Here is a 27,539-nt window from a genome sequence, read left to right as displayed (position 1 = left end):
CTAATCTTTTTATTTTGTTAAATAATTTGGATTAATTTTGTCTGTCTGACTATTGCCCACCACAACTTGAGTCACTTTTCTACTTCCCCTTGTACTGCACATAACATCTTGGTCCTATCTCACGGAGCCTTTGCCTAAATCTGACACGGCTTTCTCCTTTTGTGTTTTCAGCTATTTAAATCTGAAATGTAATGGTGTTGTAATTGTAGGGGTCCTGACCCAAAAAGGATTGGGGGGAGGGGGCTTGCAAGGTTGTTGTGGCGGGGGACGGGGGGTGCGGTACAGTTACCCTTACTTCTGCACTGCTGCTGGTGGTGGCGCTGCCTTCAGAGCTGGAGAGTGGTGGCTGCTGGCCAGGAGCCCAGCTCTGAAGGCAGAGCCACCGCCAGCAGCAGTGTAGAATTAAGGATGGCATGGTGTGGTATTCCCACCCTTACTTTTGTGCTGCTGCCTGCAGAGCTGGGCCCTCAGTCAGCAACCGCCACTCTACACCACCCAGCTCTGAAGGCAGCAGTGCAGAAGTAAGGGTGGCATGTTATGGTATTGCCTCTCTTATGTCTGTGCTGCCACTGTCAGGGCGCTGCCTTCAGAGCTGGGCACCCAGCCAACAGCTGCTGCTCTTCGGCTGCCCAGTTCTGAAGGCAGTGGAGAAATAAGGGTGGCAATACTGTGACCCCCTCTAAAATAACCTTGCGACCCATCCCTGCAACTCCCTTTTGTGTCAGGGCCTTCAATTTGAGAAACCCTGGTCTCCCCCATGAAATCTGTATAGTGTAGGGTAAAAGCACACAAAAGACCAGATTTCATGGGAGGAGACCAGATTTCACAGTCCGTGATGCATTTTTCATGGCCATGAATTTGGTAGAGCCCTAAATATATGTAATAGGCTCTGAGAATATTCTTTTTATTTGTATGTGTTAAGATAACAACATGGCTTCTAAACTCCTGTAGAACAGCAAACTGTCATGTGGTAAAATAACTTACAGTAATATAGTAATGACTAAACGGGAATGTGACCAAAAATGAGCAAGATTATAGTTGTATAGTGTATCTGTCTTTCCCCAGTTACACACAAGGAAAAGGAAACTCCACTCTGGGATGGACTTGTAAGTCACTAGATCATCATAAAAGGAAGTAGTTTCACTGAATAGTTCTGGTCACACTAGGAAGCTCAAGGCAAACCTGAGATAATCTACAGCAAGTTACTGAAGAATTGATTCAACCTGCTGTTCCATATAATATGCGACAATTCATTAAAAATTTGAACTAAACCACAGTCAATACCTTACAATAATATTGTTGCACAATTTGTTTACTATAGAAGTAAACAGATTTTAGTTAGCTCATGACTTAATTGAGGCCATCATAATATCCATGTGGACTCTGAATGTTCTGAAAACCTAGATGACTGTCATGACATCAGAAAGCTATCTATTTCATTTTAGTAGGTTACCCATGTCTTTAAATAGCTATCCTTGTATCATATCCTTTTTAAGCTCCCACTTTGCTAGATTTAATGTTACAGTAGCTAAACTAATAATGGCATGGCAGCATTTTAACTTGGACTTTGCACAGAAATATATCTGTACCACTTTTCCTGGTAATGGATTAAATAAGACTAGGCATGCATCACCTTTCTGTTTGATCCATTTAGATTAAGCTGCAGTCCTATGTGAATCTTGGTAAATGTAAATGTCATATGTACTGCATTTCTTTCCTGGCATACTAGAGCTGCTACTGTGATGCTAAGCCAAAAAAAAAAAAAAATCCATACAATTCATGAAACCTAATTTTGTATTCCAGAATGGAACGACAGAAGAAGTAACGTCAGAGGAGGAGGAGGAAGAAGACATGGGTGAAGTATGTGTATGAGAATTTGTTATGCTGTAAATCTGATGTTTGTTCAAGAGGCTGCACAATCCTTGCCTTGATTGCTAATGAAAACAAATTGCACATATTCTAGGCAAAAAATGGCCCTGTGAAAAGTGCTGCAGTATGAACGTTGACCAAAAAGTTCAAAGCTTTGCTGGCATTCTCAGATAACCCTTCATGCACGAAAATATAGTTTCTCAAAGTATTCTGCTGAGAATGAGGTTCTTGGGTGTTGAAACATGGACATCTGTTCATTGTTTGTCCGAACAATATATATAAAAAGCTTGTGCCATATCAGCAAGTTTGCATTGTAAACCCTTATTTCTAATAGTTTATAAACTGGCTTTGTTTATGTTTTAAAAAGTTTCCCAAGTTGGAACTGAGGCTTCATGTTGAGAGTAAATTTGTTCACTAACTCTTCTAAATCAGCTGAACCATTTAAAAAAAAAAAAAACTTAACTTCAGATATATTGAAGAGGTGGAGCAAAGTGTGAAATGGCAGAGACCAAACTTTAAGTGGGTAATATGATTGTATAGCAACATGATACTAATTTTAATAAGCTCCTTCATATATGCAACTCCCACCTCAAATTACTTCCCTAATATGCTAGAATGGCTCAAAGAGAAACAAATGTCTGTGTTTAAACAATATAAAGGTTTTATTAGACAAGAACTGCTCAGGCTTAAAACTTATATTTTTAATAAAAAGGATATTAAATACAGTTCCCTTTTGTTTTTGGAATAGAGAATTAATACAACTTTTTTTCAAAAAGAACTTAAATAAATATATGTACCTTGTGGAATGGAATAACTCTAAAGGAGTCTGCTGTGGCCAGCTACTAGGTAGATCAGAATTAACTAGTGTTGGAGCATTTCTAGAAGTGTCTTAAAACTTGCTTGCTTTCAACCAACCCCGTATTTCTGTACAAACGATACGGGCAAAAGGGTTGTCTTCGCTATATAGAAGCAATGTATTGCTTCCCTGAAGACAGATGAGTGTCAGACATAATCCATTTGAAATCTAGTCCAGATTTTAAAACCATATAATTTGGGGTATTATACCAGAGCACTGCTTATGATTATATCCTTTTAAAAATGTTGCTCTCATCTGAAAGAACCTCACAGATGAGAAATGCACACAAAATGCTGTCAAATGTACCAAGTAAGTGAAGACACTTCTAAAACCTTTCCTAGTTTTCAGGTAGTCTCTGACAACCTCAAGGTTTCCAGCATATAGTTTATACTCCCAGTCTGTACTCTTGGGGAAATAACACTTCATTTTTGTATTGAAGGATTCCAAAGTATGTTACATCCTGTATACTTGCGTTACTGAAATTCGGCCTCCTTTTTTAGCAATGAGGATGTCATCTGAGGGGGTCAAATGAAGCACAACAGTGGCAGGAGGGAAAAACTTGGACAAGAACCCTAGAGCAAATACTGCTTTTTAGTAACCTATGAACTCTTGCCTATCTAAGTATTTGCATGGCCCTCATAATCCTAGTACTTGAACAATTTACAAATAATTATGTTAGCTTCACAACACCCTTTGAGGTAGGGAAGTACTATCCCCACTATTTTTTAAAAACGCAGAGGTTAAATGACTTGTCCAAGGTCAGAATGACTGTATAACTGGTATTTGAACCCAGATCTGAGTTGAGGTCTAATGTCTTCAACTGTGACATATACCCCCTCTGTCCTTTTTAACGTCCATGTAATGCAGATGCTCTCTCTGGCCTCTTTCAGCTGAAAGCTTCACATAGTGAACTACATGTACTTTATTTTTCTGTCTTTCATGTTTGCCAAACATGAATGTGGATTAGAAACTCAGCGGTTGTAAAACTTCTACTACTATGGAAGTGGAAAGTTGCAATTAAGATTCTGTAGAGGATGCTCTAGACAGGTTCATTTCCAGCTTCTCTGGTCACTTTCCCTCTGCTCCCTTCAGAGGTGTTCTAGACCCCCGTTTTCTACTTGTCTCAGTGGACTGGTAAACTGCAACCTCCCCTTCCCACAGCGATGCCTTTTTGCCACCAAAGTCTCTGCCAGCAGAAGTGTAGATGAGTGTGAGCCTTGTGTACAATCACACAGCCTCCCTAAATTACAGAGACTGTCCTGTTAATGGTGATAGCAAAGTCGAGGCAAAATAAAAGTAGCATCAAAAGATGACTAATTAATTTGGTACTCTTCACCGTACACCATCTATGCCCCAGAAACCCCAGCATGGAGAGCAATCTTTTGTGCTAACTGGACTTTGCAGTTCATATGTTTCAGTGAATTTTCCTCCATCTTGTAGGACATTGAAGACCTAGATCACTATGACATGAAGGAGGAAGAGCCTGTTGATGGAAAGAAATCTGAGGATGAAGGCATTGAAAAAGAGAACCTTGCAATTTTAGAAAAAATCAGAAAGAATCAAAGACAAGACCACCTAAATGTAAGTTGTACCTAGGTATTTGACTTAATACACTTACACTGCAGCAGAACCCAGTGCTACATATATCTAGCAAATAAATGTTGCTACTGCGTATGCAAACATTGTAGCTGACTTCTACCATGTATTAGGAAAAGAAGCCTCAAGCCATGAAACTTAAGAGGAGAAGCTAAACTCTGTTAAGCTGGTTTGGTAAAAGACTTCTAAAACTCCAAAGCAAACTGATCACTACCCTAATGTCTTCTCAAAATCCTTCGCTCTGAAGGGGTTTTGCTAGAAGCCTGGATTCCAGAGAGGCACTGTGACAACTTCAAAGTGCTCCATGGCGTGCCCTCTTTCATCTGAGCTGGAAAATGCCAATTTAAATTGAAATTGTTTTGTAAGGTAGATCAAAGAATTTCTGGCATTTCAGCTGAAAAACAACTTTCACACTGGTGAGAGTGAAAAAACTTACACCAAATCCATTTTTCACACTTCATAACATTTCTTAGGCCTCTTGCCAGAGGTATCTAGCTAGCTGGTTTTCCTTCTCCCTAGTCTGTCTCCTACTTGCCTCCTCTGATAGGAGGACTGTTTTCTCTGCAGGATCAACAGGAAGCAGCTAGGTTTTAAGCGAGAGCTGTTGCTCATACCTCTTTAGAACAATTAAAGATACAAAAGGCAAAGTACAGTAATCTCTAATGCAGTCAGTACTTGCAGTTTTACACGTTCTGAAGTATTTTTACACATTTGTGTACTTTATTTAAAAATAAAAAAAAAAAAAACTGGAGTCCTATCACCCTCTCCACTTTGGCACAGAGTATGTCAAAGAAGCTTGACTACTAGCAAAATCTATTTGATAACCACAGAAGGCAAGCTGTAGGCTGCACAACCCCTTCCTTCTTTCTGATGGCGGAAATTTCACTGTGCAGTTGAGGTGTTAGTTTTGTAGGTATTACTTTCAGGAGGCAGAACTGGGAGCAGTTATCTACAGTATCATCCTTTGGAAAGCCAGCAGAAATATCCCCAGAAAATATAGCAGTAAAAGCACTGCTTAGCCTTGTATCATCTATCTTCTCCTCAGAGGCTTGGGAACTTCATGTAGTGAATCACACTGTCTGCCAAATAATCTTCCATCTCCCACAGGCTCATTCTGGGAGGGAATTCTCTGACCTGTTAATGAAATAGACAGTTCTTTTTATGGGGGAGTTTCTTTTCTTACTAAAAATTAGCATAACATCTCCAGATCAAGATTTTTTTTTTTTTCTTGATTTTTAAATTGAGGTGATTCAAATAAAACAGCTTTTGAAACCTTCTATTCCTGGAACCAAGACTCCTGCTAAAGAAATGGAAATTAGATTAGAGACCACGGCATGATTGCTATAAAATAAAATATAGTTGGTTCAATATAGTATCTTCTTTAATGCTTTTTTGAGGACCTTCTACATACTCCAGCTGTGTTGTCCCTAAATCTTTATCATGACTGTCCCACTCATAAAGAATCTTTAATTTGCTGTTGGTATTTCAGTAGATGTGAGTATTTGGAGACGGTCATCTGTCTAGAATGAAAATATTGGACAAAAAGTGCTGCTTATGACTGGAACCAATAATACAATCTCCGTAGCTGGGCCTGGGACATATCCAGATCTATTTTAAGCTTTTCTTGCGATTTGTTAGCCTGTGACACCAATGAAGCCCTAGATAGTTTAGGATCTGGCTACTTGAGACAGCTTCTTCCTGTTCAGTACCATCACAGTTTAAAATAAGTGGAGGCACTGCACCCTGCTTTTCCAAAATGGAGTGATTCAGTTGCAGGATATCCACCATGAAGGTTCCTCAACTAGAACTGCTCCTGTCCCTGCATCAGTCTGACACTGGTTGAATTTGTTAAGCCTGGTGGAGCATTCTGAGTTGTGCTTTTCTTAAGGTGGTGGATTGAAGGAAATAGAGTGGCTGAATAGAGGGCACTGTGCTTTTTGTTGAGTGATTCTTCTATATTCCCATACTCTGACTTCAGGTTCTTGGATCAGAAAGTTATGCAGTTCAGAATGTTATCCCTAACTTTCGATCTTTAAAACAAGTCAAACTGGACTCTGCTTTTGCCATCCAAGGACTTGACCATTTAAAGCTTGAGTTCTTCTTTTTTTTTAAACTGTGTACAACCACTTAGAGCTTCAGGATAGACACCACTTAAAGGAATATGTATATCTAAAATTCATGATCTCATGATGATGGTACAGTAATTGTAATTAAAAAAACAAACTTGCACAGCAGTGTGAGGTGACACAATCCAGTCACTCTCTCCGTGGAAATTAAATGGAGTTGAAAATAGGCCCCGTAGTGTTAATTTTATTCTTTATGGTTAAGCTGTGAATTTTCTTTCCTTACAGATTTTGTACTTCCATTTGGCAAACGTTGGCTTTCCTCTTCTCTCTTTTGGAGCTGAAATGAACATTGCTGTGTTGTTTTTTTTGGTTTGGTTTGGTGTTTTTTTTGGGGGGGGGGAGAGGGGGTGGTTCCACAGCAGCAGCTTCAACTTACATAATAGCTTTTTCTCATGCCAACACACTCTTGTTTATGCACCAGCATCAACAAGGTCATCTGAGCCCAGGGAATGGTGTATTCAACTCCTGTAAGGAGCCACAGTATTTGTGTGGGTCACCAGAAATAGTAGCTCCTGTTCTGGTTAAATGCCTTAAGATTTTGTTCCTTCGGAGTTGAGATCTGAAAGCTACAGATCCACCACTGAGCAAAAGAGAACTTGCATTAATTAATCTCATACTTGCATTAATGTCCACTGCTGCACTACTAGACAGCAGATGGTGGAACCATAGCAGAATGTTGATTCTAAAATGGTGTGCAATGTGCCCTACATACTAAGAAAAAATGAACTTTGACTCTAAATTCTTTGGCATTAGGCTTTCTTTTCTTATAGCACAGTATGATGGAGAATTCTCTCAGTGCATTGAGGCACAAAGGCAAATCCCAAATTCCTACCTTGTTTTTACACAATCACTGTTCACTTTATCTTCTTCAGAGGATGGCAAAACAAACAAGTACAGATGGAATTAGAAAAAGGAATCACATTTTTAATACCCATCAAACATTCAAATTAGAAATAATTTAATGTTACAAGGAGGAGGCAGATGATAACTATAACTAGTTTTATTTGGGATTCCAAATAAAACTCTGTACCAGTCCACCCGTATTTTATGTTTCAAGTTTCTCTGCAGTTTAATTTAGTAAGGGCTTTCTGACAGTCAGCACAGCACCAAGTGGGTATTGGAATCCAGAGTTTCTCTGGTTGCTTTGTGCTGTTTTTCATAGATTGATAGATTCCAAAGCCAGAAGAGACCACCATCATGATCATCTAGTCTGACTTCCTGTATAACATAGGTCATAGAACTTCCCCAAAACAATTCCCTGAGCAGATCTTTTTAGAGAAACATTCAATCTTGATTTAAAAATTGTCAGTGATGGAGAGTCCGCCACAATCCTTGGTAAGTTGTTCCAGTGGTTAATTACCTTCACTGTTTAAAAAAATACATATTATTTCCCATCAGAATTTGTCTAGCTTCAACTTCCAGCCACTGGATCATGTTGTACCTTTCTCTGTTAGATTGGAGAGTATATTATTAAATATCTGTTCCTCATGTAGGTACTTGTACACTATTATCAGTTCACCTTCTCTGTAAGCAAAATAGTTTGAGCTCTTTGAGTCTTTCCTTATAAGGCATGTTTTCTAAGCCCTTAATCTTTCTCATGGCTCTTCTCTGTAACTTCTCCAATTGTTTAACATGCTTCTTGAATTGTGGACACCAGAACTGGACACAGCATTCCATCAGCAGTCACATTAATGTCAAATATAGAAATTAAATAACCTGTCTACTCCTGCTAGAGTTTCCCCTGTTCATGCATTCAAGGGTTGCATTAGTTCTTTTGGGTCACAGCATTGCACTGAGAGCTTGTGTTCAGTTGTTTATCCACCACGACCTCAATCTTTTTCAGAGTCACTGCTTTCCAGGATAGTCCCCCATTGTGTAAATACTGTATGTCCTATATTCTTTGTTCCTATATGTATGCATTTATATTTAGCCATATTTAAAATGCATATTGGTTTTGTGCCCAGAATACCAAGTGATCCAGATTGCTCTGCATCAGTGCCCTGTCCTCTTATTTACTACTCCCCAATTTTTGTGTCATCCTCAAACTTTATTAGTTACTTCGTTTTGTTCCAGGTCATCGATTAAAAATGTTAAATAGCATGGGGCCAGAAACCAATCCTTGTGGGATCCCACTGGAATCGCATCTGTTTGATTCCCTGTTTACAGTTACATTTTGAAATATATCAGCTGCCAGTTTTTAATCCATTTAATATGTGCCATGTTAATTTTATATAGTTATAGTCTTTTAGTCAAATGTCATGTGGTACCAAGTCAATGCCTACACAAATCTAAGTGTGTTTCATTTAATACTATTTTATCACCCAAACTTGTAATATTATCATAAAAAAGATAACCAGTGAGTTTGATATCTAGCTTCCATAAACCCACGTTGATGGGCATTAATTATATCACCTTCCTTTTAATTCTGTATTAATCAAGTCCTGTATCAGCTGCTCTGTTATCTTGCTGAGCATCAATGTCAGACTGACAGGCCTATAATTACTTTGGGTCATCCTGTTTCCCCAACATTAGCTTTCTTCCAGTCTTCTGGAACTTATTGAAAATCAGCATTAATGGTCCAAGCAAGCACCTCAACTTGCATCCAAGAGTATTGAAAAAGCTGGCGATCTGAACCTGCTGATTTTTAAACTAAGTTTAGTAGCTGCTGTTTAAAATCTTCCTGAGATACTAGTGGAATGGAAAGTGTTATCCACTTTATATTACTACACAGACTCCTAGACTTTAAGATTAGATCATTTAGTCTGACCTTCTCACCCACCCACTCCTGTAATAGACCCCTAACCTCTGGCTCAGTTACTGAAGTCCTCAAATCATGATTTAAAGACTTCAAGTTACAGAGAAACCATCATTTACATATAGTGGACATATTTATTGAACATCTCCCTTTTCTGCATTACTAGTTGTAATTGGACCATAATCATCTAGCAGTGGACGAATACCATTCTTATGACTTTTTGTTCCTGTTGTACTTTAAAAAAAAATCCTTATTGTCCTTTACCTCTTCTGACCATAGATTTCTCCTTGTCTCTTTGCTTCCCTTATCAATTTTTCTACAATTCCTAGCTTCTGATTTATATTCATTACTATCAACTTCCGTTTTCTTCTACTTGTTTTGATATATTGTATATTATTTTTTTATAGTTGCCTTCTCTTCCCCTCTAAACCAGATCGGTTTTTAACCAGTATGATCTCCTTCCTTGATTTTGGGATTGTGGCTTTTTTGGCATCTAGTAAAGTATTCTTAAACAATTTCCAATGATCATTCACGTTTTTCTGATTTAAATTCTCTGTCCCTTTGTTTTCAGCTTTGTGAAATTGGCTCTTTTAGAATACCAACTATCTATATATTGCTGTTCTGGACTTTATCTTTGCACATTATAAATTTAAATCAAGTCATGATCACTTGTACCTAAGCTACCATTACTTTTTAGTTCTGTGATCAGTTCCTTTTTTATCTGTCTAGATGAGATCTAATATAGAATTCCATTGTGCTGGATGCAACACTTCTTGAGTTAGGAAATTGTCATATATAGTATTTAGAAATTCCAAGGATGTTTGAGTACTGTCAACATGTGACTTCCAGCATGTGTTACTCAAATTGAAGTTCCCATGATCATGCAGCTTTCTTTCCCTGATGTTCTAGATATAGTAGGTGCATAAGGTGCTGGTATTACTGTTCTCGGGTGTGATTTTTGAGGTCTGTAGTAGACACCAGCTAATACCCATCTTGTATTTTATCTGTGGGACATTGATACATAACTTGGAATAAAAGTGATCTTGAACGCTTATCAGTGACTCACTCAGAAACAGGGAATGCCATTTTTGACATAGAGGGCCACTCCCTTCCTCTTTTGCCCACTCGATCCTTCCTAAATAGGTTATAACCACTGTTTTTTTTCCCCCCCCCTTTCAATCATGGGGAGCATCCCCCCCTCTCCCCCCCCCCCCCCCCCAGTTTCCGTTATAGCAACTATATCAAATGTGTCCTCATAAATGAGCAATTCAAGTTCCTCTTGTTGCAACAGTATCTCATTTGCAAAGAGCATTGGCAGTGGCACATTCTATAACATGCTTCCTTTGTACCATGTCCACCTGACCTAACTTCTTCTTCTGATTTTTTTTGAACAAGAAAAGCTTAATTAACAACTCTTTAAAAGATCGTACTCTTAGCTTACCTTGCCTGTGTAAACTTCAAGACACCCCCCCTTCAACAGCTGTCACTTAAATATTAAATGGCCAGCTGTTTTTTTGCTCCTCCTCTTCCTGTTCATGTTCCTGTACATCTGAAAAATGAACATGACAGAACTAAGATGCTCTAAAGAAAAATCACCTTAAAGATAATAGTTAGATTGTGCTCTGGGAAGATAAAGGATAAATATGAAAAAGCTGTCTCGTTCAGTGTGTGGCCTATGTGGACGTTGCACTTCCTGATGATCCCCTCTCATTCACTATATATTGTTCCTATTCTGCAGCACATGAGGTAGTGCTCCTCTCAACCAACACCTATTAAACCACCCAACCCTGTATCACAACTCTGTCCCCTTGTGAGTTCAGGTTGCACAGACAACCTTAACTTTTGCATTTACAGACTTGAGTGCTTCATTTTGCAGTCTGAACTTTCATCTAATACCCACTAGAGATTCCATATAGAAGCTGTATCTTTAAAATTCCATCCATGTGCAACTGCGAAACAGCAATAGAACTCTTCTCTGCCCAGTTACATCAACTAGTGAGGCAAAGGCTACTGCAGAATGCCCCCATTGCATATTAAGGGGTGGGGTCTTTGTCTGGCTTAATGGAGACAAGTAGTCAGTTGCCACTGTAAAGGCTTCCCTTCCCTCTCCCCCCTCCACAACGCACCCAGAAGGTTTACCTGGTCCATCTAGGAAACAGGGAGGGTCTGACCAGGTCAGCAGAGGGACTTGTGCCCTTCCTCCATGGGTGACCAGAAGAGGAGGGTATTTGTAAGGGGGGAGGAGGAGTTGGAAAAACCCCTTTTTACCTGGACAGTGAACCATGGTTCCTTTTGAAGTATTGCCTCCTTATTGTGTACCTGTGCAAACCAAATGAAAGGAGACAGAGCTTCAGCGGAGCCTCTGCCTACATGCCTAATTGCAGACCATATTTCACAAGTCCTATGTATTAAGAAAAATGAGTGGAATTTCAGTTTGTGTATGCAGATCCAATGGAATGCTAAGATGGATGGCCCAAGAGTAATACCCTTTGGCTATGTCTACACTATGGACTTCTGTTGACATAGCTGTATCTGTCAGGGCTGCGAAAAGCTGTGTTCCCTGACAGACATAGCGGTGCCAGCAAGAGCTCCCAGTACTTTTGCTTGTGTCGCTTGTTCCACACACAGGAGGAGGGTTACTAGCTCTCTGCATTCATGGGAGGAATGCTTTGCCATCTATAAGCCCTTTGGGTTTGTTTTTTACCTTTTTTACCTGAAAAGCTCCTGGGTTTTACAAAAGCTGTTTAGTCCAAAACTCTGGTGAAAAATCAGGATAAACCACTCAAGTACAGGAAAATACTGAATGTTAAAATCCATACCTTACACTACATAGATGTTTTATGCTGATAATAAATTTGGTCTTAAGTGGAGTGCTAGGTAAACATGAAGTTCCTCTTTTTCTAGGTTTTGCTTTGAATTCTGGTTATCATTTAAAAGTTTAAAGACATTAAAGTTTGAGTTTTACATATTTATCCTGACTGTTTGCATGTATTCTAGCCTCTACACCAGGGGAGGGCAAACTATGGCCTGCGGGCCGGCTCTGGCCTGTCAAGGCTTTCAGTCCAGCCTGCAGGATTGCCAGCCCCATGGTGTAGCAGGGCTAAGGCAGGCTCCTTGACTTGCCCTGGCCCCGTGCTGCTTCCAGAAGTGCCTGGCACCACGTCCCTGCGGCCCCTGGGGGATGGGGGGGACAGAGGGCTCCGTGTGCTGCCCTCGCCTGCAGGCACCACCCCTGCAGCTCCCAGTGGCCGGGAACAGGGAACTGCGGCCAATGGGAGCTTCAGGGGTGGTACCCACAGGCGAGGGCAGCACGCAGTGTAGCCGCCTACCCTACCCCCAGGAGCCACTACCGGACATGCTTGGCCCCACTGCGTGCCGCTGCCACCCCGGTGCCGCTCGAGGTAAGCATCACCGGGCCAGAGCCTGCACCATGAACCCCTCCTGCACCCCAACCCCTTGCCTTGAGCCCCTTCCTGCACACCGCACCCCCTCCCACACCTTGCACACCATCCCCCTGCCCCAGCCCTACATTCATGGTCCTGCATACAATTTCCCCACCCAGATGTGGCCCTCGCTCCCAAAAGTTTGCCCATCCCTGCTCTACACATTTTGTGTTTAGTGGGAGAGAAAGGACCGGGAAAAATGCTAACATTACCAGGTGTGGCTTTTGAGTTTTCAAATTTGTCTTTTTCACCCAAAGTAAGGAAGCCATTGTGATGGGTGAGCTGCCACCTGATGTGCTGTGGTTTAACTGAGCCTCCCCTGCTCAATCAGCCTGGGTTCCTTCCCTCTTACTGCTTTGCTGAATCAAGCTCTCTGGCTTCTTGCAGCACATACACGCACGTAGGGCCGCATCCCACTGCAGCTACAGACTGAAATCAGCTCTGTGTGAGATGGCTCCCCCAGCACTCATGTGCCCACCCCTGTTGGGAGACAAACCCAAAATACTACTGTCTTGTACTGTAGAGAAATACTTGTACAGTGCAAGCTCATAAAATTTGCTCTCTTCCTCACGGTGAAGAGAGATGTGCACGACTCTCCCCCTGCCCCCCCCAGTTAGAAATTCTAGAAACTGGGTTAAATAATAAAATTTGTTTTGTTCATTAACTACAAAAGGTGAATTTTAAGTGAATATAAGAGATAAAAGACAGAACAAAGCAGTTTACTGAACAAATAAAACAAAGTATGCAAGCTAAGCTCAATATACTTAAGAAACAGATTACAAAATGTAATTTCTTACCCATATTATTATTTTAGACAGGTTGCAAAGTTTCTGTAGTTTAGAGTTCCAGTTATATTTCTTTTCAGATTGGACCCTTGTCTCAGGCTGGACTCCACTCTGCCTTCTCTTCAGGTAGCTTTAGCAGTTTCTCCTCTCGGGCAGACAGGCCATGGAGAGGAGAAGTCCTATTTGCCTTTCTCCCCATCCTTAAAGGATTCCTGCCTTATGTAAATCCTATTTGTTTTCCAAACTTAACCCTCCTCCCCCTTCCCTTCCAGGGGAAAGTTACAAAAAGTCCCAGGTAATGTTTAATATCAGATAATGAGACCACCTGACCTTGTAGTGTCACAGTTGTCCCTGATGCCTCCCAGGAGGGAGAGAAATTAGTATTTTCATGGTTTTGTTCCTTTCTGATGGCTCATCAGATTTGATGGCCTGTCGTCTGGTGGATGTCTTCCCAATACACACCCAGTTGTAATTGTTACATAGTCCATATTTTTAACTTTAGATACATGAATGATACATTCATACAAATTGGATAATTACATTCAGTAAATCATAACCTTTCCAATGCTACCTTACAAGACCCATCTTGCATAAAGTATATCTCTGTTATGTCAGTCATATCATAAGTATATTTTCATAAAGAAGATGGAGTGAAACCTCACAACCATTATTCCTTTCCCCCACATCCTCTGGATCTTCAAACACCATTAATTTCTCTCAGTTTTAGGTAGCAGCCAATTTCCTAGAGAAAGATTATCCCATCAGACTTCTGTTATCTGAGTTCAGCTACTGATAAACTGAAAAGTGTGCCTGTATGCTTGGCTCTCATTAATGGAAATATAAATTGAGTGAAACCACATTTTATTTACTATCCCCCACTTTGTGCTCAGTTTCAGGAAGAGGCTTCTAAATAAGTCCCAATCTTTTTTTAAATTCACTGAATTGTTGTGGTAAGTTTGCCTTAGCTTCATATAGAGGTTCATACCATATATACTTGATCATAAGCTCATCATAAGCTCATCATTTATAAGCGGACCCCCACAGGATGGATAAGTAAAAATGGAAAATTTTTATAACCTGTTTATAAGCCGACCTTATAATTCAGGGGTCAGCAAACTTTGGCTCCCGGGCCATCAGTATAAGCTGCTGGTGGGCCGAGATGGTTTGTTTACCTCCAGCATCCGCAGGCACGGAGGTAAACCTAAGTAAACAAATTGTTCCGGCGCACCAGCTGCTTACCCTGTCGGGCCAGGACAGCAGCTGGTGTGGAAACATTTTTGGGGGGAGAAACTGGGAGTCAGGGGAGTAACCTCTGTGACCACTCCCCACATAACCCCAGCCCTAGCCCGGGACCCCCACACTCTCCCCATCCCATCCCTTCCCACCTTATCTGGGGAGAGCCAGGGGAGGATGTCTCTGGCCTGGCTGGAGCTGCTCCGGTGGGCCAGACCGGGCAGCGCAGCCACAGCCTGCTCTGGGGGGGTGGGGCCAAGCGGTGCGGCTGCAGCCTGCCAGCCCCGGAGCTGCAGCTGCTTTGGAGGCTGGGGGGAGAGCAGCGTGGCCAGAAGCGGAGAGACTCTGGCCCCGCCTCCTCCCTTCTGGCTCTGCTGGCTGTGCTGCCTCTCCTTGCTCCCTCTGTTGAGGGGAGGGGCTGTGTCCCACCTCTCCCTCTCTGTACCCATTCATAAGCCGACCCCCTTCTCTGGTGCTTCCCTTTTTTACTAAAAAAATTTGGTTTATGAATGAGTATATGGGGTACTTTTCTAATGAACTCATCATTAGAGATGTATATATCCAAACTCATCTGACATTTAATGTAAGGGGTTCTCTCCAATTTCCTGGGACAAGAATTGAGGAGTTCAAATGAGGTATCAGGTTTGTAAATCTAGGCAAGAATCTGAAATGTCATTCCTGTGTGTCTGAAGTGAGCAATAATACAATACACTTTGCATAATCTTAGCAGCCCTTTTCTAAGGAGCTGATTACTTCTGAAAAGGGGAATTAACAGTTACATTTATGGGCAATTTTACAGAGCCCCTGCATTTTCTTCATCTGATGTGTTCACTGGTACAATATAATAGATTGGGTTGAAAGACAAGAGCCATGTCTACACTACAAGTGCTTTACGGCTATACTGTATAGGTAGGCTTGGAAGGACAGATTATCAGTATATTTCACTGTACACACAAACCGACAAAATATATTCCCATTGATAAAAGAAATTTACAGATAAGCAGCTTTTTTTTTTTTACGCTGCCTAAGAACTTGTTGAAGTTTGATTTAAGGATATAATATAGTTTGTATATTTTGACATGTGATGTTGACAATTTGTGTTTATCGTTGTTAAAAGCTTTAACTTTTTTAATCTCAACATCTACTGTCACAAAACAATGGGGGTTGACAATTATTTTACCACCATCCTATAATTTCCCGTAACTGAACATTTAAATAGATAAAAATAGAAAAACATGCTTAAAAATAAGTATTTATGATATCCATTGAAATTATAAAATAAAGATAGGCTTCGCAGAATTCAGTGTTTGGTCTTTATGATTTCCTGGGAATTGATTGATGTTTGTTACAAATTTTTTAAAAATGCGTGAAAATTGGGTGCAAAAAAACAAACTTCACAGTTTTCTGGGTAAACATTGGGGGTCTGGAGGACAAAAAAACAACTAATTGAGAAAAGGAAGAGTACTTAAATCACAGCATTTATAAACTTAAGAGTACTTAAACTACAATAAACTGCTTTTACTTTATTTTATGAATTGTACTTCAACGCAAGGCGCACATGCGTGTGTATATCTACATCTTCTACTACATTGCCTCACTTTAACAGACAACTTTCTGTGGGGTGGCCTCTTCTCTTAGTTGTTCATAAACTTCAAAATTCCTTTTGTGCAGAAATTTTCAGTGCTTGATCTTGAATCAAAGATTAATTCTTTTTAGAACTCTGAGCAAAATCAGTTCAGTTGAGTTATAAGAACTTGTCAGTGGGAAGAAGGGGAAAGATAATTTCCTGCATGTCATGATCAGAACTCGTACTCACAGAGGTCCAATGGTACAGTAACTCCTCACTTAACGTTCTAGTTATGTTCCTGAAAAATGCGACTTTAAGCGAAACGATGTTAAGCGAATCCAATTTCCCCATAAGAATTTATGTAAATGAGGGGGTTAGGTTCCTGGGAAAAAATTTTCACCAGACAAAAGACTATATTTTACACTCTCGCGCGTGTGCTCTAAGTTTTAAACAAACAATTTAATACTGGTACACAGTGATGATGATTGTGAAGCTTGGTTGAGGTGGAGGAGTCAGAGGATAGGATATTTCCAGGGAATGCCTTACTGCTAAATGATGAACTAGCAATTGGCCGACCCCTCAAGGGTTAACTCTCACACTCTACTGTACAAGGCAGCAAGAAAGTAGGGAGGGCAGAACGAGACACACACCCTGTGTGTGTGAGTGAGAGAGAGAGATGTGCATTCCCCTTTAAGTATGAAGAGTGGGGTCAGAAGTACACTGCCTTGTTAATTAGATCAGCAAACTGAGACCATACCGAAGCTGCAGCTGCTGCTGCCTGGAAGCTCCCTCTGTCTTGTGTTGCCCCTGCTCTATAGAAGATGGGGTAAGTGGGATGCAGGAGCAGGGGGGAGGGGGACACCCTGACATTTAATATACTCTACCATTTTGTGGTACCTTAATAGAGTTGCATAGACTTTGAGAGTATACAGTTTTGGGTTTTTTTTAGCATTAGTAATACAAATGAAGCTGTTAACTGTTGCCTGTTTTTTAATTTTAGGGTGCAGTGTCTGGGTCAGTCCAGGCTTCAGATCGACTTATGAAAGAGCTCAGGGATATATACAGATCACAGAGTTATAAAACAGGTAAGGTGCTCTACATTTCTCTCCTTAGAAATGCAAGTCAGAAGCTTTTTATCTCTTGGTAAATATCTTCTGCTAATAGCTCTTTGTTTTGTACTTTATTTCATTATGTGCATTTTTTTTTTTTAATCTTCGCTTCAGATTTTGAAGTTGAATTACTTGAATTTTCTTTAAGCATTCCACCTGCAAAAATTTTTTTTTTTCTGGCTTTCATATTTTTCTAACCTGGCTTCTTTGCTACATAAAATTTCATGTTAACAGTAGTAGCATTAATATAACCGCTTGAGTGCCGTCTAGAGGTGATGCTGAACACCACAGATCACATTGACTTTAGTGGGAATTGTGGTTTTTCAGCATCTCTTGGGATCTAGCCCTCCCACCCCAGGTACATAGGGCAAAAATCTTGCAGTGCTGTCCTGGTCATGTGGTACTGCATGTTACATTTGAAGCAATTTAAATATTCCTGCCACACAAGGGATTGCACTTGATTCAAAAGCCCTGTTCTATTGAATGCAATAAGTGAGATTTAGTCTTAGCCATATTTTTATCTATCAGTTCTCCTTTGATAATACTCTCTGATGCTCAGTTTCTGTATGCATACAGTGTTGCACATACACGTCCTGCCCTTTCAGCTACTGAAACTATTGAAAAACCATGGTTGTATGTTTATTTTGTAAACAAGTGTTCATCATTTATCCCAATAGATTAGCTTAGTCAGATAAAGGCTGGCTATCCTCTTTACACCGTATATAGAAATTGCCTGAAATAGCACAACAGTGGGGTGAGTGGATTGTGTTGTCTGGTCGTTTTCTGTAGTGAGTAGAAGTTTTATAATATAGTTGTTATAGTAGATTCATCTGCTGTAACTTCCTGAGCAGAACATAGCCATACTGGCTCAGCCCTAATGTCTTATTTCTTGCCCACACAAGGGACAAGAGTACAGGTACATGTCAGGGTGGGAATAGGGGGAATTCCTGATCAAAAGTCTTTGGATTTGCTTGTCTGACAGGAAAATGCCTGTCCCAGCTGTCAGGATAGGCAGCCTTGTTCTCAAGTAAATTAAAAAGAATGATTGCTGCTCTGATTTGTCTAAAGGCGTTCTCTGCATTTTGCCTGTCCTATTTTGAGTTACTGTGCCAGTTTTCTTATTTTAATGTGCCTGACCCTCATTCAGTGGCTTTGGTATTTTAATTTATATTTAAGAAAGGACAAAACTGAACAAGACAGACGACCAGTCTGAGACTGTCTCAGTTCCATTTCAGAATATTTACTTTAACGTTATTGTGGATTTCCTATATTTATCTGGTTTGAAATACAGATCTGATCATACAGAATAGTGCTAATCTCATGCTGCCTGCTATTGTTGAGTGTTCATTTTGTGACACGATCCATCACTGTCTTTTTGTTCAGATTACCCCTTCAAGCCAGTAGAGACTAGTCAGTGGGGCTGAGAAGAATCTACAGTTAGGCCATTTTCTCTTATCTGCATTAAGTCATGGAGTGCGCTTTGCTGTCTATGTGGGGATTTCAGGTTCATTTTAGGAAAGCCATTTCCATCAAGAGCAGTATCCTTTTGAAAGGCAGGAAGCCTGGTTGCTAAAGTCTTCATTAAATATGCATGTGCACTGTCTCAGGTGGATTTAATGGTATTGAGTCATTTTAGATGCAACTACTGACCAGGGTGCCTTATTTCAATGCCTCTGTGAAGTGTTTAGCAGATTGTCCACCTATAGACTGGCATAATGGGCCAATTCACTAAGATTATGCTACTGTGTGGAGTGAAAGTATTGAAACCATGTGACTGTGGAATGCTGTAGCCTGAGAGCCCTATAGATAGAGGGCTGAGAATGTACAATTGTGGTCTCTAAAAGTTCTTCATGCACTTGTCTGTGTCTTTGCTGTGGTGCCACATATCTAGTTTGAACACAGTTTTATAAGAAAAGTCTGAGAGTGTATTTTGATAGATGAGTGGCTTGGTCATCCATAGCTCACAGATTTGCACCAACACTAACCATTCCAAATGCAAAGATCCTAGAATAATAACTCATAATTGATTACCAGTGATAAAATCACAGCCTTGGGTATCAAAGAATCAGATGGTGGAAGTGATTACTGGAGTTATATATTCCTTCAGAAAGGAATGAGATTTCTACAGCTTGCATAGTTACCAGACTCTCCTGTTGGAATTATAATCTTCAGACTATTCCTGCCTATGTAATTATGTGATTATTATCCATGTAAAAATTACATCTTTAAAAACATACCAGTCTTGCCTTATACGGTAAAAGGTTTACTTGACTGTTTATGTATTCCCTGTACTTAATATACTGACTCCTTTAAAATGCTATGGTGAAGTTTAGTTATGTAAGGCAGCAGGCACACTTTCAGTATAATCTGTAATTCTAATTTGTACAATAAACAGTTTAAACATACACAGATCAGAGTCCCAAATCATGCCGTTTACAGGCTGCCAGAGACTGACATCCTTTTGGTTTGCTGTTGGAGTGTCTGTCACTACCCACTGTGATAGCAACCCCCTTTTTTTATTTTCTATTCAGTGGTTACCTTTCTGGCAACATTGATTGGATCAGCCCCCACCTGCAAATTAGGAAATTGTTGGTTTGGATTAACGTGCATAATACTAATCTTTGTGCATACGTACAGGAGATGAAGCCTGTTCAGCATTGAATGAGATGTGGCTATAGATGTTAGGAAATATGAAGAAAACAGAAGTAGAAAAATTCTAGAATGGGAAAGGACACCCTTGATTTGTGTGGTATTCCCATTTGAAACTATTAGGAGATTCAGAATAAGGTTACAAAAACTATCTGTAAGTACTTATGGTTATCTAAGGGAAAGCACATCTTGAATTGAGGCTCTTATCCCTTGATGTATCCGATAGATTAATCATTGCTTATAGCCACAGACTGGCCTGGTCAGGCACTTAAAAGGATATAACAGATTTTATATGCTTTTCCTTATTAAAGATGATAAAACATAATCTATTTGGGATGGTGTTACACAGTTAATTCAGAACAATACATTCTGGTTCCTAAATAACTTGTCTAATACTTCCACAGGGATTTATTCAGTGGAACTTGTAAATGACAGCCTGTATGAGTGGCACGTTAAACTTCTAAAGTAAGTTTACATTTTTTTTTTAAACTCTCTCTCCTAAAGAACCCATTTTAATGCTGCTACACAGATTACAATATGGAATTGACACTGTCTAGCTAGAATGTACTATGAAGGCTTCCTGGATAGAGGTCTTTGGAATTTAATGCAGACTGAACTGAACTGCATGGTAGAGCTGGCACAGAATATACCTGAATTTACACTGTCAAACCAGTGCTCTTTTACCATAATTTTTGACCACCAAGATTCTCTCCCCAAACCCTTACAAAATGGTGAACCTGTCGTACTGAATAATTTTTTAACTTGAAGAATAAATAGGTTTTGATCCTTTTTGAGTTATACAAAAGAACAGAACTGTTTTACTGGCATTAGAAGTTTTTATTTTTATGACTCAACAATGACATATGCCTAAAATGAAAAAAATACAATTCCAGGATATAGTCCTAATCACCTGTGTGTGAACTATGAAATGTTAACAAGATTGAAAATCTCAAGCTTTTTACTACACATGTTGGCCAATACTACCGACACATCTAAACTTTTAATTACTATTTTATCTATACTTTTAATATGTATATATCTTTTACCTTAAAAAATATTCCCAGAGCTGTTCCCTTGAAATCATCCCTGGTGATAGGGTAACATGCTAACCTACAGATTAACCTCTAAAAAAGGAAAAACATACCCCAAACCAAGCTAGTTACATCTGTCCCCTAGAAGTGATGGAGTGGATCCCATCAGACTGCTATGAGGTTCTCCCAGAACTGCATGGACACACAGAACAACTGCTTGAGGGAACACCCTCTCTGGATGGATCACTGACCCACCCCCAGCTGCCATGAGCACAAGCCTTGTTTCCCTCTTTGAGGGCTTGTCTATACTACACAGCTTTTAGCGACACAGCTGTGTCGCTACAGCCATGCCGCTAAAAGTCGGGCAGTATAGCCGCTGTTTGTCGATTCTCCTGCCATCAAAAAACTTCCACCCGCAACAAGTGGCATTTGCGTTCTCCTGCTGACAAGGCTCTGTTCACACTGGCCCTTGTCGTGGCAAAACTCTTTCTGGGGGTTTAACACTTCTGAAAGACAAAATTGTGTCATTCACTTATCAGTGTAGACCTAGCCTTAGTGTGGTTGTAGGCATTCAGAGAAGTGCTACTGGCTTCCAGTGGAATATCTATGGTCTTCAGCAAAGTGTTTGATGCATCCAGCACATATGTAACCAAACTTACAAGGAAGGGACTGTGTCTGTGTTCTTACTAAAAAGTTTATTGGGATGCCAGTTCTTGAGGTAGGATTAACCTAGCACTGCAAGAATTGATAACTAGGCTGCTAGCTATTTATAATCCTGCCATCAGTGTCTGACAACAAACAGGGTTGTTGAAATTGTGCTGATAGCAAAGACCGTTGGCTTTACTAATGCCACAGATGCAGAATTTCTGATTCGGTGGTAATCTAGAACTCTGCACTATACATCAAATGTAACTCGTTCAGTTAGTAAACATTGAAGGTTTGAGTAAGAGTGTAAAAATCTCTTCATTTAAAAGCATTTAACTTTTAGAAGGACACCAGATTTCAGTGATGAGAAAATGAATTACTATTTTCAAACAAAAGGGTTTTTTATTTTGAATGTCCGCATTTCAAATCCTTGAATAACATAAATATGGTAAGAACATGATACATCACAGTGAATCTTCTTGCTGCTACTTTCAACTGCAGAGTGTTTACCTGGCATTTGTGCTTTTGATTAAGAATTGTAAAAGTTAATTGAAACTGCAAGAACATTAAAGGAGATAAAGGAACTCTTAAAGGGTAATTTCTCTTCTATAGAAAGCCAAATGATTCATTTCATTCTGTTTTGCTTTTCCCACCTGTTTAATTTCTAGAGTTGATCCTGACAGCCCGTTACATAGTGATCTTCAGGTCTTAAAAGAAAAAGAAGGTGTAGAATACATTTTGCTCAACTTTTCATTTAAGGTAAATGAGTATCAGTAGAGTACTGAGAGGAAATTTTTACTATCTGGATGTAGAAATCATTTTAAATGGTAGTAGGCCATGTGCTCTATTTCGGGGTTCTCAAACTTCATTGCACTGTGACCCCCTTCTGACAACAAAAATTACTTCACAACCCCAGAAAGGGGGACTGAAGTCTGAGCCTGCCCAAGCCCCACTGCCCCGGGTTGGGGGGCCAAAGCCCAAGCCCACTGCCCTCGGCATGGGGGGCCAAAGCTGAAGCTCAAGGGCTTCAGCTCCAGGCAGCAGGCCTGCAACCTGAGCCCTGCCGCTCAGGGCTGAAGCCCTCGGGCTTTGGCTTCGGCCCTGGGCAGTGGGGCTCGGGCTTCGGTCCCGGGCCTCAGCAAATCTAAGCCAGCCATGACGACCCTGTTCAAAGGGGGTGGCGACCCACTTTGGGGTCCTGACCCACAGTTTGAGAACTGCTGCTCTGTTTGAAGGATGATGGTATAGCTTTCAAAAACAGATACAATTTTTAATATATTACTGTACTGTCACATTCCAAGGCTGATGTTCTGGTAGAAGTAATGTAAACTTCTACGTGAATGCAAGATGAAGATTTAATTTTTCAAACTCTATAAACTATGCATTGCCCAAAGAATAAATTGAAATATCCTTTTCTTATTCGAAATCAGTGTTGCAGAATAGCTTTTAACTCTATACTTTGTTGTGCTTTTCAGGATAATTTTCCTTTTGATCCACCCTTTGTGCGAGTGGTATCTCCTGTGCTCACAGGAGGGTAAGTTTTTTGTTTTGTTTTTTTTTTTTGTTTTTTTTTTTAACTCTGACTTGTATAAAAAGGTTTTGTAGTAGAAACTATGCTGAAGACACCCTTGATTTCTGGGAACTACAACTGGATTTTAAGGCAAGACCCCACAATGTATATTGGTGAACTGCTGTCAGATAGGAGACTATGACAACACTCAGGCAATGAGAGACAGACAGACACCGAGACTTGCTTCTCAATCACTGCTAATTCAAACCAGTGAGCTAAAGTAGTTTCCAGCTAGCTGCCTATATGAAATGTGTTGGTTTAGTCCATTGTGACGTTGCAAAGTGTGTGTGTACACTAATTCTTTTCCCTAGAACTTCCTGCTATTGACGTTGGCAGTAGCAATGATAGGTGTAACAGTAAGGATAACTGCCAATGTCGTTACCTCCATGTGATTTAATCCTGCTGTGCTCAGAGCAGATGACGTGGTGGTTATAACGCTGCTGGCCAGTCTGTACTGGTTTTCACACTGGTGGAGCTGCATCTCTGTAACAGTGGGGAGTTTTAGGGCAAAAGTTAGTGCAAACATAGCCCAGAAGCATTAAACTTGATGACGATGACCTTCTTACTCCTAAGGATGATTCCTGTAGAGTATTACTGAAGTACATTGGCTGGGCGGTGTTGGGGAAGCTTATAGATATTTATTGGGATGGGATGGAATTCGGCATCAGTGTTGTAGGAAGGTAAGTGACAGTTCTTATTTAAAAAAATTTCTGAATTTAGTGGAAACTGGTACTGATTCTGACTCTGCGTAGCCTATTGTCAACCTTAATTCGAGAAATAGTAATTTTGAATTGTAGACATGACTGCTGCTGTCAACAAATAAATATATAAAAAGTAATATGAAAACAATGCATTCATTACCCATTTAGAAGCGCACTCTCTTCCTTAAACTGATTTTTCCTGATGCAAAATTGCTGGTAAAGAAAAGGTTAATAGCTCTAAAGGTCTAGATTTTTCATGACTATCGCAGAGAATGTAACACAATTCCAGCTTCGGAAATGTGTCCAGCATGCTCCTGATAGTCCAGATGAAGGAGAACATTCTGCACTTTGTGGGTTTAAAACTCCTGTTACTTCATCCCATTCCCTTTGTTGCCCTGGCATGTTGTGAATTGCTGATGTTCATTCAGAGTGACTTCGCAGTATGTATAGTGCATGCTGGGGAGCTACTTGGTTTAGAAGTGACAAAATGCTTGAGAAGGTGAGTTTTAAGATTAAATAATGAATGCCCCTCTTGCCTGTCTCTTCTGTGAAGAGGAGGCAATTGCACATACTTGTAAAATTGCTGGAATTGTGTTACATTCCTTTTTGGAAGTAACTCTAAAAAACTATCCATTTGTACTATGTCTACAATAGAGCCCTCAAAAATAGCATCCCTCTGCCACATTTTTCAATTCTGACTGTGAAAACTGTCCAGACTAGCTGTCACTGATTCTCACTAAGACTTTCCTTGTGGTTGGACAAAGCAAATTAGTTTCTCTTGTCTCTAGACATCATTCTGCTCTATATAAATAAATGTATATAGCTAACATACTGCAATATATTGCCCTTGAAAGTGTTCTCTAATTTTTTATAGCTGAGCAAACAGTGTGACAGACTAACTCATAACAGCCTGAGGGTATGACTGCACAGTAATCTCTTTACTAACTGGTCTTGAAAGATGCCAAATAAAAGCCACGTTGAATTCAAAATTTCTAATCTAACATTTATTTTTAGGTATGTCCTGGGTGGGGGTGCATTATGCATGGAACTTCTTACTAAACAGGTGAATATAAAATCAAAATCTTTTGTATTTTCTTTGTGTGTGTGTTTGTTTTTTTTAATTGTCAAGAGTAATGGTGGAAGGGTGCAATGCTTAGATGGGGTGGGGGGAGAAAGTGATTGTAATAGCAGTTAGCATCCTGACTAGAACAAATAATATTTCTTAAGAATAGTAATAAGAAGGTGTTTTTGTATGTGAGCTTAAACACCACCGCCTGTTAGGAACAAAGGGCCAAATCATACATTCCTGTGGAAATGCTTGCCGTAGGGGAACAAGGTCCAGGAAGCTTGAGCTCTGTAAGGGTCACCTTACTGAACTTGCATCAGATCTTCCTCTTCACTGTGGAGGGACTGGGGAGGGAGAGGAAACAGGAAGTGCTGTTCTTTCTCCCCATCCCAAACTTGGTGGATTCCTGGAGTCTGTGAGAGAGGGAACCCCAGGTCCAGTAAAAGGCGAGATCACTTTGTCCTGCTCCTTTGAAACCCCCCCACTGCCTAGTAGCTGCCCCCCAAAATCTGATATGGGGGTGCAGGTGCTGAGCTTCGGTGAATGCTGCTTGAAGCAGCTTTAATTTAGGAGTAGATAGCTGCTGCCTATGGAAAGAAGATTGCAGTGGACAGCATCTCCCCTACAAATATAGCTCCTGTAAAAGTCTAGTAGAGACTTGTGTGAACCCTGGAAAGGTAAAACAGTGCCAGAGAGGCTGCCTAGCTGTGTGGAAACAAGATCTTTTTGCTCATTTAATTGCTTAATTGAGTCATTAAAAGCAGTCTTTTAAAGCTGTAATTGCTATTGTAAAGCTAGCTGAAAATGAGTAGAATTCTATAATGTAGTTGTGTTTTTCTTTGTTTTTTGTCTTACCAGATTCTGGAAATGTGTGCAACTTGGCTTTTTCCTTTTTCCTACAAGCTCTTTATGCTAACATAGTTTACTTTAGTTTTTTGTGTTTCTCTTGGGAATAACTAATTGTTTTATAGTTTTAAAAGCTATTAACCAAAAATACCATGGTTTGCTAGAGTTTAGCAAAAAGAAACATACTTTCCAGAGTGGATTTGCAAGGTGAGCGTAAGAATACAAGCACATATTCTGTAGAAGTATTTCCTTCTTCCTTTAGGGCTGGAGTAGTGCCTATTCAATAGAATCGGTCATCATGCAGATCAATGCCACTTTAGTCAAAGGAAAAGCCAGAGTACAGTTTGGAGCCAATAAGGTAAATATATTATGTATAATTATTGAAATGATTTTTGTGTTGTGGGTAGATACTTGTTTTATTTTCCATTTTATGTTGACTCTTATGGAAAGCTTAAATATAAAACAGCTGTTGGTTTAAAGATTAAATTAAGGTCCATATAAACTTTTGGTTCACTTTTTGTGTGCTGAAACATATTGGTGTATTTGTGGCTAGTTTGCTGGAAATGAACGATATGGGTTTGTTAGGAAACAATGTGTGTGGGCCAGAGGACAAATATATATATTTTTTTTTACATGGAAGGGTCAAAGAAGCAGGTGAAGCTCCTACTGTCCTCTTTCTGGCTTCTATTAGTAATTTAATACAACATAAACTTCAGCCTGAACTTTCTCCCAAGGTTGACTCTTCTTAAGGCTTTCCCTAACAGTGGTCTGTCACTCTGTCCCTAGTTCTCTGTGCTCCTGAGGACAGGCTCCAACCCTTCTTAAATTCTGATTGGTGCTAACTGAATCCATCCTGTATTTTCATGCCAGGATGAGTGAGGAGCCCTGCATCCCTATGCAGGATTCTGGAGCATGTCACTCTGGTACAGGGAGGTTGTTGTATCCAAACTAACTTTAAACAACTTTTTGCCTTCTCTTGGTAGCTGAGAAAAAGTATCCGAAGAAAGCTTTTTGGTAAACACTAAATAATATTTTAAGAAAGGATGAAAAATTAATGAAATAACGATCATAGATCTTAGTATGTGACTCTAAAAGTTGTCTGACCTTACCACTATTAAGGGGACACCTGCTCTGTGTTTTAATAATGTATGCATAGAAACAGACTAGTAATTCACCATAAAACAAGAGACAAACCATGTTGTTAGGTATTCTTAAAAATGTTTACCCACGTCCCACTTTCAAGGTGGTTTAGGCACTTAATTCTAAGTCCTATGGACCTTTCATAAGGGCTTAAGTTATGCATGAATTAGATCACTTAGGCACCCTTAAAATGCATTTTACCCATTGCTTCTACTTGCCCTTTGGTAGGAGACCGCTGTCCTATTGGTCCAGTCCATTGACTGTTAAAAGTTAAGCAGTTTTGCTGTTCTTATCAACCTACATTTAATTTCCATCATGTCTGTCTTAGGATGTTTCTAATTTAACACTGATCAGATGTGCATTGCTATGGTCAAGTGGAGTTCTAGGGTCTGCAGGTTATTTAGGCCTCACAGCTCCAAACTGTAGCACAAATTTGTGAACCATCTCAAATTTGTGAGCCTGCAAACTTTGGAGGCATTTCTGATATTGGGTGCATGCAAACTGTGCCATTTGCACTTGTGCCTGCTCCACTTTTTTAAAAATAATTTCTCA

General features: G+C 40.0%; 1 protein-coding gene across 2 annotated transcripts in view; it reads left to right on the top strand.

Annotated features, from left to right (window-relative positions):
• The window catches only part of UBE2Q2 (ubiquitin conjugating enzyme E2 Q2), a 78,986-nt gene that overhangs the window by 45,336 nt on the left and 6,111 nt on the right, over positions 1–27,539 (top strand). Inside the window, exons 4-11 of one of the 2 annotated variants that reach the window (XM_034783123.1) lie at positions 1,804–1,860; positions 4,166–4,306; positions 17,231–17,315; positions 20,393–20,453; positions 22,333–22,423; positions 23,140–23,198; positions 24,950–24,998; positions 26,110–26,205. In XM_034783123.1, the coding sequence (XP_034639014.1) occupies positions 1,804–1,860; positions 4,166–4,306; positions 17,231–17,315; positions 20,393–20,453; positions 22,333–22,423; positions 23,140–23,198; positions 24,950–24,998; positions 26,110–26,205 (639 nt within the window). The other variant, XM_034783124.1, reaches the window with a different exon arrangement.

This window comes from Trachemys scripta, chromosome 10, assembly GCF_013100865.1.
Source record: "Trachemys scripta elegans isolate TJP31775 chromosome 10, CAS_Tse_1.0, whole genome shotgun sequence".
In the NCBI taxonomy this organism is placed as follows: domain Eukaryota; kingdom Metazoa; phylum Chordata; order Testudines; family Emydidae; genus Trachemys; species Trachemys scripta.
This window is presented reverse-complemented; position numbering and strand designations above follow the sequence as displayed.